General features: G+C 30.1%; 3 protein-coding genes across 5 annotated transcripts in view; all 3 read left to right on the top strand.

The window, feature by feature from the left end:
• Window positions 1–794: 794 nt before the first annotated feature.
• Window positions 795–4,622, top strand: LOC111716942 (myosin light chain kinase, smooth muscle). Its single transcript, XM_023492451.1, has 8 exons — window positions 795–1,043; window positions 1,406–1,525; window positions 1,937–2,027; window positions 2,859–2,911; window positions 3,338–3,518; window positions 3,803–3,880; window positions 4,056–4,110; window positions 4,430–4,622. Exons 1-8 carry the CDS (start codon window positions 915–917, stop codon window positions 4,563–4,565), a joined length of 843 nt encoding a protein of 280 aa, XP_023348219.1. The 5' UTR covers window positions 795–914; the 3' UTR covers window positions 4,566–4,622.
• A 3,493-nt stretch (window positions 4,623–8,115) lies between these two features.
• LOC111716944 (RE1-silencing transcription factor B) lies at window positions 8,116–13,728 on the top strand. 3 transcript variants are annotated; one of them, XM_023492455.1, is made up of 3 exons: window positions 8,116–8,158; window positions 12,022–12,515; window positions 12,932–13,728. In XM_023492455.1, exons 2-3 carry the CDS (start codon window positions 12,362–12,364, stop codon window positions 13,663–13,665), a joined length of 888 nt encoding a protein of 295 aa, XP_023348223.1. In that variant the 5' UTR covers window positions 8,116–8,158; window positions 12,022–12,361; the 3' UTR covers window positions 13,666–13,728. The 3 variants fall into 3 exon arrangements, with proteins under 3 accessions (XP_023348223.1, XP_023348224.1, XP_023348222.1); XM_023492456.1 differs by lacking the exon at window positions 8,116–8,158 and adding an exon at window positions 11,266–11,347; XM_023492454.1 differs by lacking the exon at window positions 8,116–8,158 and adding an exon at window positions 11,323–11,411.
• LOC111716943 (zinc finger Y-chromosomal protein 1) overlaps window positions 10,239–15,438 on the top strand; it is a 6,192-nt gene continuing 992 nt past the window's right edge. The window contains exons 1-3 of the mRNA XM_023492452.1: window positions 10,239–10,374; window positions 10,652–10,744; window positions 11,073–11,543. Of these exons, the coding sequence (XP_023348220.1) occupies window positions 10,242–10,374; window positions 10,652–10,744; window positions 11,073–11,543 (697 nt within the window). The 5' untranslated portion in view covers window positions 10,239–10,241. The remainder of the gene's footprint in view (window positions 10,375–10,651; window positions 10,745–11,072; window positions 11,544–15,438) is intronic.

Raw genomic sequence — 15,438 nt, 5'->3', positions numbered from 1 at the left:
CGGCTCTGGACAATTTCCTAAATACGCCCCTGGTTGAGGTAGATTACGTTTTTAGTTCCTTTAAAAGAATTAAAAACAATTATGGTAATTATAAAGCAAGGTAAATGTAACGATACACAAATGACACTGAAATATGAACAATTAATAAAATATAGCGATTTAATATAATATACAAATTTTAGAACATAAATTGCATACAATATTTTCATATTTTTATTCAACTACAAAGCAAGAGATTATACAAACAAAAGAATCACAATCTACTATAAAATTTGGACCCGCCTAACCTAAGGTTGTTTTAATTGGTTGGCCCATTATATAAGCGAATGAAAATTGTAAATATATATGGATGTACACTGTACATCCATATTAATGATGATAAATCAGGAAAAAGATAAGAAGTTGTCGAGGAAGTATAATTGGGAAAGGGCGGGTGTGCAGCGGAAGGGTTAGAACAGAGGGTAACATACGTTATTAAAATCATGTTTATGAACTGCAGGGTGAAGAAGATATAGTAAAGATTAAGTTTATCCACATACAAACACAGTTTTTTTTACAGATATAACTATCTTCATATATTAGTTCTATCTATTATACCACCCTGCACAGCCTACTATATAAGAAATATCGATAGACGGAAAGTACAGCTTTTATTTTCATTTATCAGCAAATTAATTAAGTTTTTGCCACAAACTCTGATATATCTTTGCAATCCAATGTGGTAGACCTTAGATATTTTAAAATTGGAATTCTGTTATATCAAATATTAGTGAAAGTTCAAATGTTCACAACAGTAGGTTGCAAAGATATAGGGATTAGAAAATCAGAGTTTGTGGTGAGAACTCAGTTCCTTTGAGACTTTTCTCAACACAGAGGTTCAGCTAAAAACTTCAAAATGCTTTCAATTATTTAATATGAGAAATTATATCACATATATGTTAAGAATGGAGAGTAGTATATTAGTACTAGTTGGATATTATGAAACTTCTCTACACACTCTCCTGGTTACAGAATATCTAGAGGGTGGAGAGCTTTTTAACAAGGAATATCTTTAGAACTTTAACACTAATAGTTATGTATTATAAGAAATTACAGAAACTTTTCATTTAATAGAAAATTAAATACTTGCTTATAATTACGTTTCAACGATTTCTCCGTGTAGTTTGCAAAATTGCAGTAAAAATAAAAATAAAGGAGTTACACGGTCACAAGGTCATACCAGTAGATTTTCATGTACTGAATATAATTTTCAGGTTGAAATTATTTCTTTATAACGATCCAATGAATGAACATTTATTTTTAAGAATTCACAAAAGATCAATTTCGACCACTGAATGTATGCAGAATTATCAAGGTTTGAAAATTTGGAAATCCACAATACAGTTCTTTAAGATATTTTGAACAGATCACAGATTCTTCCTATTGCCTGACAGAGAGAAAATGTCGAGGATTTATTAAACAGATAATTCAAGGACTCAACTATATTCATCAGCATGGTATCATTCATCTAGACATCAAACCACAGGTCAGGACTGACCAGTTTTCGTTTAGATATTTTATTTGAAATAAATTCTTAAAGGAAACTTTTGAATGTAGACTCGAGAGGTTGTCTGAAAACCTGTCACCGATTAACACTAATCCTTAAGAAGGGCTGGTTTAACAGTTTAAGAACCCAGCTATGCCTGAAATATATAAACTTTCCATTTACAAGCCGAGGAACTCAACCTAGTACTTTTTAACCCAGACAAAACTAAGAAAATTGTACAACAGAGTTCCTCAATCAAATTTGAGGCAAATCAGTTAAAGATTAAGAATTATGATCAAACATCCAAACAAACAGAGATTACTACTTTATTAATATGACGTAATATGTAATAATAATATTTCATTAAAACTACATAATTTCAGTAATGATCTGAGTAACAATTTTATTAAGAACATCATGCTGACTCATCCAAACAGGGATGATATCAAGCTCATTGACTTTGGGTTGGCCAAGCTCATGAAGGATGGCAAGATATTTGCAAGTAAGTGTGATTAACAAAATTATTTTGATATAAATTAGATAAATACTGGCCCCATTTTTATTATTTGACCTTTGTATAAAGCTGATGCTTTAAAATCACGTTTAGAAATATTAAATATATATTTCAAAAAAGAAGCACGCGTTGCACATAGATCCAGGCTGCCATGAATAGTTGAATAAATTTCCACGATTACGCCTCTTTGATTTTACCTAACTAACTCGAAAACAAATGTTGTAGCCTAGACAAATACATTTTAGAATTATAAACGCAGTAATTGACAAAATTCTCATCAATTTTCGCTTGAGAGCTTGCAACCTTTGAATCACTGTGGTTGATACATACGTAAAGGGAGTGTTCGCGAAAAATTAAAGAGGGTGGCTTACGGCGAAAAATAATTGATGACTTTAGATTGTAATATCTGAGTGATTTGATTAAAATTAAATTGATTATTTTATGATACGAGTCGTATATTTCAACTTTCTGAATTTGTATGGACGCTACGTTCTTCAGTATAAGTCGTTTTTTAACAATTTTCTCCTCATTGACGCAACAGATAGAAGTAAGATTAGTAGCGATCAAAAGCGATTATTTTTTGCCGTAAACCCATACCCCCTTTAATTTTTTTCGCGAACACTCCCTTTAACTTCTATTATGGTTCATCATATCAACCCTTTTATTGTTTGCAAACAAATTTTGAAAGAGATTGTAAACATTATTTCAAAGCTTGCTATTTAAGCGGACACGCCACATAAAAAATAAGTGGTCACTTGAAATTTCGTCCACAGTCTCTTTAAGGTATAATGAATTTTTCATTTGTCCCTTTAACTGCAGGTTTTACTGGAACTATTGGATTCATGGCACCAGAAGTACTCAATTGTTCCCAGGTAGCTGCAGTCTAGTCAGGTTTTTAATCAGAAACTTTTCCAATTTATCAAAAATAAATAAAAGTTTAGCAAATAATTGGATAAATATAAAACGAATTTTAAGAATTCATAAAGCAAAACATAAATAAATCCAACACATTTTCAACAAAAGCTGAATTCTAATAATGCTGGGTTTTCCTTTGATAAACATATCCCAAAAAAATACACCCTAGAGCCTTACACTACATTATAATATATATATAACATATACATTCATAGTTATAAACATGTTTACAGTTCTTATTAAACAAGCAGATGATGTTTTCAAAAATTAAATAAAAACGTATCGTAAATTTTTTTTTTCAACCATGCAATTTGAATTTTATCGAGGTTTTTTACTGAATAGAGTTAGATTAATAAGTTAGTGAAATAAATTATTATTTTTAGGCTGGCCCAGGTACAGATTTCTTCAGCTTGGGAGTTGTAGCATACATGCTTCTATCTGGAGGATACGAACCCTTCTGGTTAAACAACGACGAAAAAACTATAAAAAGAACTTTACACATGGAAATCAAATATCTTCAGATGCTCTCACCCTCAGCAAATAGTTTTCTCTCTGGTCTGCTAGGTAAGAAAATATAATATCGAACGCTTCTATTTTATAAAAAAAAGTGCGCAAATGTAGCGACCAACAATTGGGGTATTCAAGTGAAAAAAAGAAAAGAAAAGTAAATTAGAAGAGAAAAATATATTTAACAGCTTCTTGCTTTTTCAAAAAAAATGTCATTAAAACAATTTTTACTTCTCATAATGTATTAGATGTTTTCTTTTTTTTATCCCTTTATAATTTAAGTTTCAAATCCTCTTAAACAAAGTAAAAATAAACTCTAAAAGTTATGATAAACCTTTCAGCAAAACAATTAACGGAGCGGTTACAAGGGTTACCTTGTCTTTCTCATCCTTGGGTTCAAGGGATACAGGAGGAACAAGGTTATAATAATAATATTAACAATAATATAATAAATAATAATAATAATAATAATAATAATAATAATAATAATAATAATAATAATAATAATAATTATAATAATAATAATATTAATAATAACAAGAAATAACAATAAGAATGATATTGATGATAATAATGATAATCACAATGATTCAGATTCATCAATGGAGAAGATTGTGAACACAATGCATATTAAATCCTACATGGCACGGTAAGAATCCTAGATTCTGGGTATTCTGATTCTTCTGACACATCTTGAAAACTGATGACTGTTGTTTATAAAATAGGAAAAGCAGGAAGTTATGTAGACAATTTTGCCTAAAAACTGAAAAAGTGTTCTTAAATATTTTAACAATTTTGAACATACAGTAATCATGTTCATGCCACAAAACTTGTTAAATATTTCAAAATTCTGTAATATCAAACATATAAAATTTTAAATGTCAAAGATAAACACTATCAGGTTGCAAAGATATAGGGGTTAGCAAATTTAAGTTTTTTGCAAGAACTAATTTTTTTCGTATAATTAGGACAAGATGGGGCAAAGCTATACGAGCAGTAAGGTTTGCAGTGAGAATGAAAGCAGTTGTGGTTCCTAACCTACCCGGAGTATACCCTGTACAATACCCTGATTTTATATCTACAGAGATACCAATATATGTATAGTAATTTCACAAATAAAATAACGTAAAGAATAATAAAGATTTACAATTTTTTAACAAATTATGAAGCATACATTCAGAATTATCTCAAAATATTGGGACTCCGATGATGAATTTTCCAACAGTACATTTATTTTGAATTACAAAATACAAAATTTAGATCTGATGGTTTATGATTTACAGGATTTTATTTAGTTTTCTTTGTTAAACAACCATTTCCATTATAATTGTATACATGAATGTTTCTTTATTTCAACTTACAATACATAATTGTGAGTCATTTACTAAAACAAAACCCTGAAGGTGCAGTTTATGTTTAAAGATGATTAAATTACAATGCGAATTTTATTAATGCCCTGGGACCGAATTAAATAAATTTGAACGGCCTACTGTCGGTTTTAATTTGAATCAGCAATTCAAATCCTTTCTTAAAATTTAACTTTGAATCGGCGGTTCAAATTTGAACCGGCGGATGGTAGTTCAGCGACATAGGTTTAGAGGGACTGACGCTATAATTTTAAGTGTACCTCTGTTTAAAAAATGCATGCCCAATTCACAACGGTACCCTTAAAATATTTATCGCCTAAATAATAGGGAAGAAAACGTAGTTTGTCTAGTTCCTTAAAACTACGTTTAAAAACCGTTTAACAATTCAATATTTCGTTTCCGTATCTCGTTTGCAGAAAAATAAATCGCTGCGTGCGAATTTCACAAATAGGCGCACGATGAAATCCGGGATATTTGAACGAAAAAAAATTAGCCTCAATTTAGTGCACAATTTGCGGGAAACTTTACTTCCGGTAAAACCCCTTGTACAGTGTGAACTTCTAACTATGAAAGATACTAAATTGTAATATTTTTCTTTACAAGACGACATTTAAACATTCAAACTAAGAAATGTGAGAGTACTGAAAATATTCTTTCGATTTTTAAAAGCTGAAATCAAGGTATATTCATTAGCGTTTCAGATTATCGTTTCACAATTGTTTATTTAAATTATTTTAAGTTTTATATTTAATTTTTGGAAAATTTATTTTAAATAATTTTGATAATTTTTTGTGTATTGTCTACAATTTAGTTCTTACCTGGTGGTATAAACAAAATAACTTAATTCTCCTAAAGCTGTAAAAGCTGAAAAAAGTGTAAAAAATCTACAAATAAATATAATATGAATTATAAAAAAAAAGATACCAAAAGAAGCCAGCCTTATAGATCGTTACGAATAAAGGTTGTTTGTCATCAATCAATAATCTGTATTCTCTAATAATACTCTTAGGTTTCTTGGAGACCTCACAACATAAACATAAACATATAAACATAAATCAAATTATGTAAATTAAGGAAACATTTATTCATTTTTATAGATGGAACTTTTTTCACAAATGTTCATTCCTTCATAAAAAGCTGGTTTTTTGGTATGCAACAATTTTCATTGAATCCCGCTACTCTAAAATCATTTCAATTGCTTTAAATAAATTGAATCCCGTCTGGTTTTCAATGGTTTTACAACTCTTCTCTCGACAACGACAAACATTACAGTCAGAAATTGATTTCATTCTAGGCAACATTATTAAACTTGCCCAATGCCCGTCCCTGCTTTTTTCTCTCAAACACTATAAATATATTTTTAAGAACATTTTCTATTTTATATCTTTGAATCTTTCCTCTCACATAAATTTGACGAGTTTAAAATTTATTGTTTGAGACTTATTAACTAGTACACAATTTACAGATTAAGTTTGCAACTAAAGGCACTGATTACTCGCTATAAGTTATGGCAAGAATATAAAGTTTAAAACTATCAATGGTTTACACCTTTAAATTGCAAAAATATACATTTTATTTTTTAGGCTAGGGCGTTGAAAGGGGGTGGTATGGGGGGTAATTATTGATTTTTAGCTACAGGGCTGTTCTTTATAACGTTAACAGGCCCTTGAAAAATGCAATCCAATGGTGCTATTAAAGTTGTCATATTTTGACACAGGGTGTCTAAAAAAAAGAAAAAACAGAAGAAATTTTTTTTAAAAATGTTAAAAAAAGGTGTGTTAAAAAGTTATAACAAAAAAGCATGTTTTTTCAAAGGAACATTATCTAATAACTGTGTAACCAGATCGAATATTTCAACAGCAAACAAAATCCCTTCAAATAATGTAATAACTTAGGTGTACGCAAAACTTTGGCTTCCCATGCCTTTTAGTTTGACTTCCAAGTGGATACATTTTCCTCGCCGTAAAAACCATTCCTCCAGCTCTTGATTTTGATTATCTCATGATCCAGCTTCATAGAGAATGTAAGATAGGATAAATGTATGAAGGTTTAGAATGTATCTCACTTCTCTTGGACTTTTTTTTGCAGATTCTAAAAGTAGAGCACAAGAGCTTTCTAATGATGTATCATTTGTCATATTTGGACATTAAACATGGGATTTAGAGGGGGGGGGGTCAAATTGACCCCCCCCCAGCGTATCCTGGTTTTCAAGTACCCCAGCGGGGATAGGGTTAAATGGCTTGCAATAGGTCTGTCAAAAATTTTCTATGGACTAGCTCCATTTTCCCGCGTTGCTTCTGTTGCTGCTGAGCCTTGAAGAGTAAAAGGTTAAATTTCCACAAGGTAGAGTTAAATTCATCTTGTTTCAGCTGACCGCAGAATCTCTTTTATCTTAAGACATACCCTTCAGTCTCGCAAATATTTCTCATAAATAATCTCGTTCATTTTGACGTATGGATGCTAGGAAAGTAATGACTGATGTCCGACTGTTTAGTGTTTATTGTTTGATGTTGGCGGAGAACTGACCATTTGAAGAAGAATAAATATCAGATTTCCATAAGGCACAGTTTAATTCAACTTAATCCATCTTGTTTAATGAAAGAGAACTTGGTAAAAACCTTAGAAATTGTTCCAGGCTCATAAATATTTCCCTAAGATAATCTTTTCGTGGATACTGGATACTAATATAATAAAAGTGCGACTGTTCATGTCGAATGCTGAAAGAGAACTGACTGATTTCAAATTGGAATTTGTGAATTTTGTAAAAAAAAAAAGCGGATTTTTAAATGCAGTGTTTGATGAAAAATCCCGCCGGGTTTCAATGAAATTTTTTATTTATGCTTGCACAGGTGAAAACCAGCTTTTTAAAAAGGAATGTCATTTACTCTCAGACAAATTTCCATTGATTCTAATTTGTCTGAGAGTAAATGATACATTTATTTTTCAGATAGAATGGCAGAGATTATGAAGAAAGAAGTAGATGTCAAGGAATCTGAGATAATCTCTACTGTAGAGGAAATATGTTTTGTTAATATACCTGAAGATGAAATCAAGCAGGAAAATACAGAAATACAAGGTAAACTTAACAATTCTTCATCTTGTAAATTTAAGTTTAATATTTAAAAGTTCAAATGAATTACGGAATTGAGTCGTAACTGGTTTATATTTAAATTGTACATGGTTTAGAGTGCCACCAGCATTGACACATGGCCGAGATAATAAAGAAAGAAGTAGATGTAAAGGAATCTGAGATAACCTCTACTGAAATGATCACATGCTTTGTGAATAAACCTGAAGATAAAATAAAGCTGGAAAATACAGAAATGAAAGGTAATCTTGATAAATTTATATTTTCTTTAAGAATAGAAGCGAATTGTGTTTGTAGAGGGGGGGGGAAGGTTGTGAGGTATTTATAATCATACTAGGCTTTTAGGGCGCTTCGCGCCCATCTTCTTTTTAAATTGTGAACTGCATGTTCTTTTTGTTTACATTTAAAAACAAAGAAGAAAATAATTTTGCGGATTTTAAAAAAAATTCGCGGATTTTCAAGAATTTTAATTTTTTTACAAAATTAAAAAATTTTAAAACACATTTTTTAAAATTTGCATCATTCATAAACCTTCCCTGTGGTCACGTGATGTACCACAAAAAATTTGGGCCCAGTCGGTTAAGCCGTTTTGACATTTATTGGATACAAACAGACAGACAAACAAACAGACAAGCCAAATTTATATATATATATGGAACTGATGAAAAATTAAAAGCTGGACAATACAGATATACTTGGTTGACAGTAGATTATGAAAAAAATTATAACAGAAGCGCAACTCAAGGGCCAAGGCCTGAGTTTTTTTAATCATGAAAAAGGAAGTACAGTAATAGGAGATTTGGATAATGTAATACGAAAATTTGGCAAAGACAATAAGCATTCTATTGAAGAGTTAACCTTTTTACAATGTAAAAATTGGTGGATATTTGTTTGAACTACTACTATTTGATACTATTGTGCATTTAGACTACTGACATGACGTCATAACTTGTAGTTAAATTAACACAATGTTTGCTCTTTTGAACTATTTTCTTTGAACATCAGCAGTTTTATAATTTGAGATTGGATGTAACTTGAAGTATAGGATAGAAATCAAGCATCAAAAAATAGTTTGAATAAACACAAATATATTTCAAAAGTTTATATTTCAAGAAATATATTTCAAATGAACATATTTCAAATGAACGTAGTTCATATTAAATAGTTCAAATAAAATAGTTCAGATGAACATAAAATTAGTGCAAATGTACATAATAATGCTCCACTTTTCAACAAATTTAAAATTGATAATATTTGCAAAGTTTAAGATGAAAAAACTTGATATTTTCTTAGGTGTTTAAAAAAAATTAGTTTTAAATTATCTTTTTTAACAGATTAAATGGTAGATGTTATTGCACGTGGATTTAACGGTTCTGTCAATATTTCAGAAAACTTTGACTTTCGATCACAATTTGACCCCTTTTCCATAATTTTACAGCCTTTTATCTCAAATATTGTTTTGTTGGCATATACATTTTAAATGAAAAAGTATAAAACATACAAATCTGTAAGTCTAAAGACTGTTGAGTCTTAGACAAAAACACGTTATAATTCAAATAAAAGAATGCTTCTCTCTCTCGTTAGTTCAGGGTGATTGAGATGTGTTTAATCAATCATCTCTGGAGACATCGAAGCTTTGTTCAATCAATCAATTAATAATTTTATCAAAATCTGACAAGTGAATGTGGGTATAAACAAAGATTTAGTTTGTTACAGGCAAAAACAGTCTTTCAGGCATGTGCCTGAGGACTCAGGCAGTTAGTATTAAAGCCCGGTTTTAGGCCTAAAGGGAGGGCTTTGGGTATGTTAGAAAAGTCTGAAAATTTCAACAGCCTCAGACTAATACTTTCTGAGTTATGTAAAAAAAAACTACAGGGGGGGGTCAAATTGACCCCTCCCCCCCAGCAGGAATAGGGTTAAGTCTGGGACATCGAAGTTGTGTTTAATCAATCAATCTACTCTGATAGTTTAGATGTCGTCCTTATCTTATTAAAGAAAAGTCAAAATGTCGTCATACTTTATAAAAGTAATCAGCTGTTCACGGCATCTTTTCTTATAAATCAGCTGATCTGTTCCAGTATATTATGGTACATACATCTACACTTTAGGAAATTTATTTAACTCTGGTGGAGAACTTATTGTTATAGTACTTCTTAGCTCCATTATTTTTTCCTTGATTTGATTTGTATTTTTAATTGTGTTTTGTTCTTGATTAATTTTATAGAATTTCAGCTATCTTTAAAAACTTAAACTTTATAACCAAATTATTTGTAAAACATGTCATTTCTGTAATTTATTTTTATACTTCTAATTTTCAGATATAGAATGGCAGAGACTCAGAAAGAAAAATTAGATTTAGATGAGTTTGAAATTAAAGAAGAGATAGTTTTTATCAATGAAGAAATACTTCCCTCCTCTACTGAAGAGGATACATTTTCTGTGGATATAGATATGAAAGGTAAACTTGAAAATAATTGAAAGCTTTACATTTTCCTACAAGTCTTACATTTTCCTACAAACTATGAAATATTTTACATGAGTTCATAATTTAGAGATAATGAACATAAAACACCCCGCCCTTCCCGAGTACACAAAGAAGCGAGTAACTCTTCAAAAAATAACTCTTAGAGAAAATAAACTGCTTAATTATTTTGTGAGTGAAGATTATCTTGGTAAAAGAATAAATCTTGAGGTGAGGAAGAATTTACCCCTAGAGCGAACCAATGTATATCTAGGTGTACAAGATGTTGAAAACAGTAAACCTGTATTTGATCCTGGTTTTCACTCTGAGCTAATCATTAAAGACGGATTTGAGGATGGAAATTTAGGTAATTTGGAGAATTGTATATTCTAATAAAAAAAAACATACAAATTATAAATAACAGGTAATCTTTTAAATATAATTTATGTTATTCTATTCCAATGGAAGTGGTGAAGTGAGATAGACCCTACTCTAATTTCTTTCTTTATATTGATGGGGGAATATTTTATTTATTTATTCAATTGCAAGGTTCTTAAAATCCATTTTCTTCAGTAAAATTTGTTATTTAGGTTTTAAGGTTACAAAAATATAGATTCGTATTTTTACAGTTTTTTTATATTGATTTAGCAAAAGAAACTTGTTGAATATTATTAAATAATACTGTCGTTGTTCAGGTGAAAACATGGATGACAGATTTGTTGATTTTAAATCAGAACCAAAGCGAAACAAGAAGCGTAAAGTGAAATACGCTTGTATGGAGTGTGAGTATGTTGCAACTCAAGCAGGCAATTTAAAAACCCACATTGAAAATAAACATAAAGGAATGAGATATCCTTGCTCTAAATGTGAGTTTGCTGCGACCACAACACGCAGTCTGAGAACTCACATTGAAAGCATATATGAAGGAGTGAAATATTCTTGTTCTCAATGTGAATATATTGCAAACCATGTAAGTACTGTGAAGATTCATGTTGAAAGTAAACATGAAGGAGTGAGATATCCTTGTTCTAAATGTGAGTATATTGAAAATTATAAAAGTTCTCTGAAGGTTCATGTTGAAAGTATACACGAAGAAGTGAGATATCCTTGTTCTAAATGTGAGTATATTGCAACTCAAGCAAGTAGTTTGAAGAAACATATTGAAGGTTAACACAAAGGAGTGAGATATCCTTGCCCTCAATGTGAGTATATTGCAACGCATGTAAGTGCTCTGAAGTGTCATGTTGAAAGTAAACATAAAGGAGTGAGATATCCTTGCTCACAATGTAAGTATGTTGCAACTCAAGCAGGCAATCTAAAAACCCACATTGAAAATAAACATGAAGGAGTGAGATATCCTTGCTCTCAATGTGAATATGCGGCTACTATAGCAAGTGATCTGAAGATTCATGTTGAAAATAAGCATGAAGGAATAAGATATCCCTGCTCTCATTGTTTTTAATTTACATTTACATTGTGAGGCTTCGAATTTATCAATGTCTTAATCATTGAATTTTTTGCAAAATAAATTCTTCTCATTTAACTGGAGCCCATCTGAGCCCAAATAATGTAAGAAAATTTACATCTTATGGACTGAAAATAAAATAATAAGATTTAAAAGATTAAACGTCTTCTACTATTCAGGATCAAAAATTGTTTGTGGATTTGATCCTCTGCAATCTGAACCTAAACCAAAGAGAAGCAAAAAGAATAAAGAAGAAATTCTATGTTTTATAAATATGAGAAAACTGCTACTACAGCACGTGATCTGAAGATCTAGGTTGAAAGTAAACATACAGACAAGAGATATCCTTGCTCGAAATGCGAGTATGCTGCAACTCGAGCAGATAATCTGAAGACACATGTTAAAAGTAAACACAAAGGAATAAGATTTAGGATTATTTAAATCACTCAATTAATCAACTAAATTAAATGTTCTGAACTGAATAAACCAGTTTTCTTTTCAACAGAAAGTAATGGTGGCATGTCTGTATTTTTTCATAATTCAGATAGAATGGCAGAGAATATGAAGCAAGAAGTAGATTTCAAGGACTCTGAGATAACCTCTACTGTAGATGATACATGTTTTGTGAATATACCTGAAGATCAAATAAAGCTGGAAAATACAGAAATAAAAGGTAATCCTGATAAATTTATATATTCTTTAAGAATAAAAGCACATTGTGTATGTAGGGGGGGGGGTAGGGTTGAGAGGTATCTATAATCATTTATGGAGCTGATGAAATATTAAAATTTTAACTTTTACAGAGAGCAAATCTTGTAATTTTCAAATTAAATTAATCATNCATTTTCCATAACATTCCGATTTTTCTAACCCCAGGGAAATTTTAATTTGAGTTAACTGAATTTTCAAATTAAATTAGTCATGTTTACACAGTTGCCTTACTGACTCCAGAGAGAAAGGACCTATCTTATGTATCAATATATTTATAAAGACTAAATGTCCCCAATAAAAATGTAAATAAATGTTTGAATAAGTATTTGTTTCACACTAACAAACTTTTTAAGTATAAATAATTGATCCACTATTTAGAAGAAAACCTGGATTCCGAATTGGATCCTCTGAAATCTGAACCAAAGAGAATAAGGAGGACTCAAAACAAATATCCATGTTCTCAATGCGAATATTTTGCATCAACAACAAGTAATATGAAGAGACATGTTAAAATAATTCATTCAGGGTTAAAACATCCCTGCCCAAATTGTAATTATGCTGCAACTACAGCAGGTCACCTGAAGAGACATGTTGAAAGTAAACATGAAGAAGTGAGATATCCTTGCTCTCAGTGTGAGTATGCTGCAACAAAAGCAAGTTCTCTGAAGAGACATTTTGAAAATAAACATGAAGGATTAAGATATCCCTGCTTTCAATGTGAATATAGTGCAACTGTCGTAAGTAATCTAAAGAGACATGTTGAAATTAAACATGAAGGAGTAAGATATCCTTGTTCTCAATGCGAACATGCCGCAACTTCAGCAAGGGATCTGAAGAGACATGTTGAAAGTAAACATGAAGGATTGAGATATCCCTGCTCTCAATGTGAATATAGTGCAACTGACGGAAGTAATCTGAAGAGACATGTTGAAAGTAAACACAATGGAGTGAGGTATCCCTGCCCAAAATGTGAGTTCGCTGCAACTAGAGCAGATGCGCTGAAGATTCATGTTGAGAGTAAACATGAAGGGTGGAGATATTATTGCCCACAATGTGAGTTTGTCGCAACTGCAGCAATTAATCTGAAGAGACATGTTAAAAGTAGACATTAAGGAATAATATATCCTTGTCCTAAATGTAAATATGCTGCAACTCTGAAAGGAGGTCTGAAAAAACGTCTAAAAAATATTCATAAATAAGTTCAGATATCTGTCTCACTGCGATCAAGCTGCAAAAGAATTTCACACAAATTTACTATGAATGAGGGCTATCAAACATTTAATTTTTTGGTTTAAAACTTGTCAAATAAATAAAATGTTATAACTGTAATGTCACAATTGCAAGATATTTTTAATTTTAAATTGCTTGAGATTTTTTTGATTCATTTTTGAAAAAAAAATTTGTGTATTATTACATTATTAAATTATATACATATGGTGAGAATATTAAAATTATATACATATGGTGAGCATATAAAAATTATATACATATGGTGAGCATATTAAAATTATAAACATATGGTGAGAATATTAAAATTATATATATATGGTGAGCATATTAAAATTATATACATATTTTGAGCATATTAAAATTATATACATATGGTGAGAATATTAAAATTATATACATATGGTGGGAATATTAAAATTATATACATATGGTGAGCATATTAAAATCATATACATATGGTGAGAATATTAAAATTATATACATACGTTGAGCATATTAAAATTATATACATATGGAGAGAATATTAAAATTATATACACATGTTGAGAATATTAAAATTATATACATATGGTAAGAATATTAAAATTATATACATATAGTGAGCATATTAAAATTATATTCATATGGTGAGAATATTAAAATTATATACATATGGTGAGAATATTAAAATTATATACATATGGTGAGAATATTAAAATTATATACATATGGTGAGCATATTAAAATTATATACATATTCCCCCCCCCTGTATACGCCCTTGCTAACATCTACTTTTTTTACTCTACAAAAGTTTGGTCCATCACCATCACCGAATTTTAAATAATATCTTTGTCATTGATAATAAGTTCCTCAATGCTCCACCTTTCAACAAATTTAAAATTGCTAAAATTTACAAAGTTTAAAATGAAAAAACTTGCTATTTTCTTAGGTGTTAAAAAAAGAGTTTTAAATTATATTTTTTACAGATTGAATGGTAGATGTTATTAAGATGTGTATAATCAATCTTCTCTGGAGACATCGGAGCTGTGTTCAATCAATCAATCTACTCTGGAGACATGGAAGCTGTGTTTAATCAATAAACCTGCTCTGATAGTTTAGATGTCGAACTTATCATGTTAAAGAAAAGTCAAAATTTCTTCTTACTTTATGAAAGTAATCAGCTGTTTACGGCATCTTTTCCTACAAATCAGCTGATTTGTTCCAGTATATAGTGATTAGTGTTAAATCTTCACTTCAGGCAATCTTGTGGAGAACTTTTAACAAAACTTATTTTTAGTACTTCTTTGCTCCATTAAAGTTTTGTATTTTTAATTTTGTTTTGTACTTGATTGATTTATAGAATTTCAGTAGTTTATTTATCAAAACTTAACCTTTATAACCAAATATTTTGTAAAACATGATTTATTAATTATAGTTTTCAGATATAGAATGGCAGAGACTCAGAAAGAAGAATTAGATTTAGAAGAGTTTAAAATAAAAGAAGAGATAGTTTCCATCAAGGATACCTCTTATGTGGATACAGATATAATAGGTAAACTTCAAATTAATTGAAAGCTTTACATTTTCTCACAAACTATGAAGTGTTTTACATGAATTCATATATTATGCATAATGAGCATAAGACATTCCTCCATATTCAATGCTTATTTCAATT

The sequence above is a fragment of the Eurytemora carolleeae genome, unplaced genomic scaffold (assembly GCF_000591075.1).
Source record: "Eurytemora carolleeae unplaced genomic scaffold, Eaff_2.0 scaffold2287, whole genome shotgun sequence".
NCBI classification, from domain to species: Eukaryota; Metazoa; Arthropoda; class Copepoda; order Calanoida; family Temoridae; genus Eurytemora; species Eurytemora carolleeae.
The sequence above is the reverse complement of the archived record's forward strand: the minus strand, read 5'-3'. Positions and strand labels throughout refer to the sequence as shown.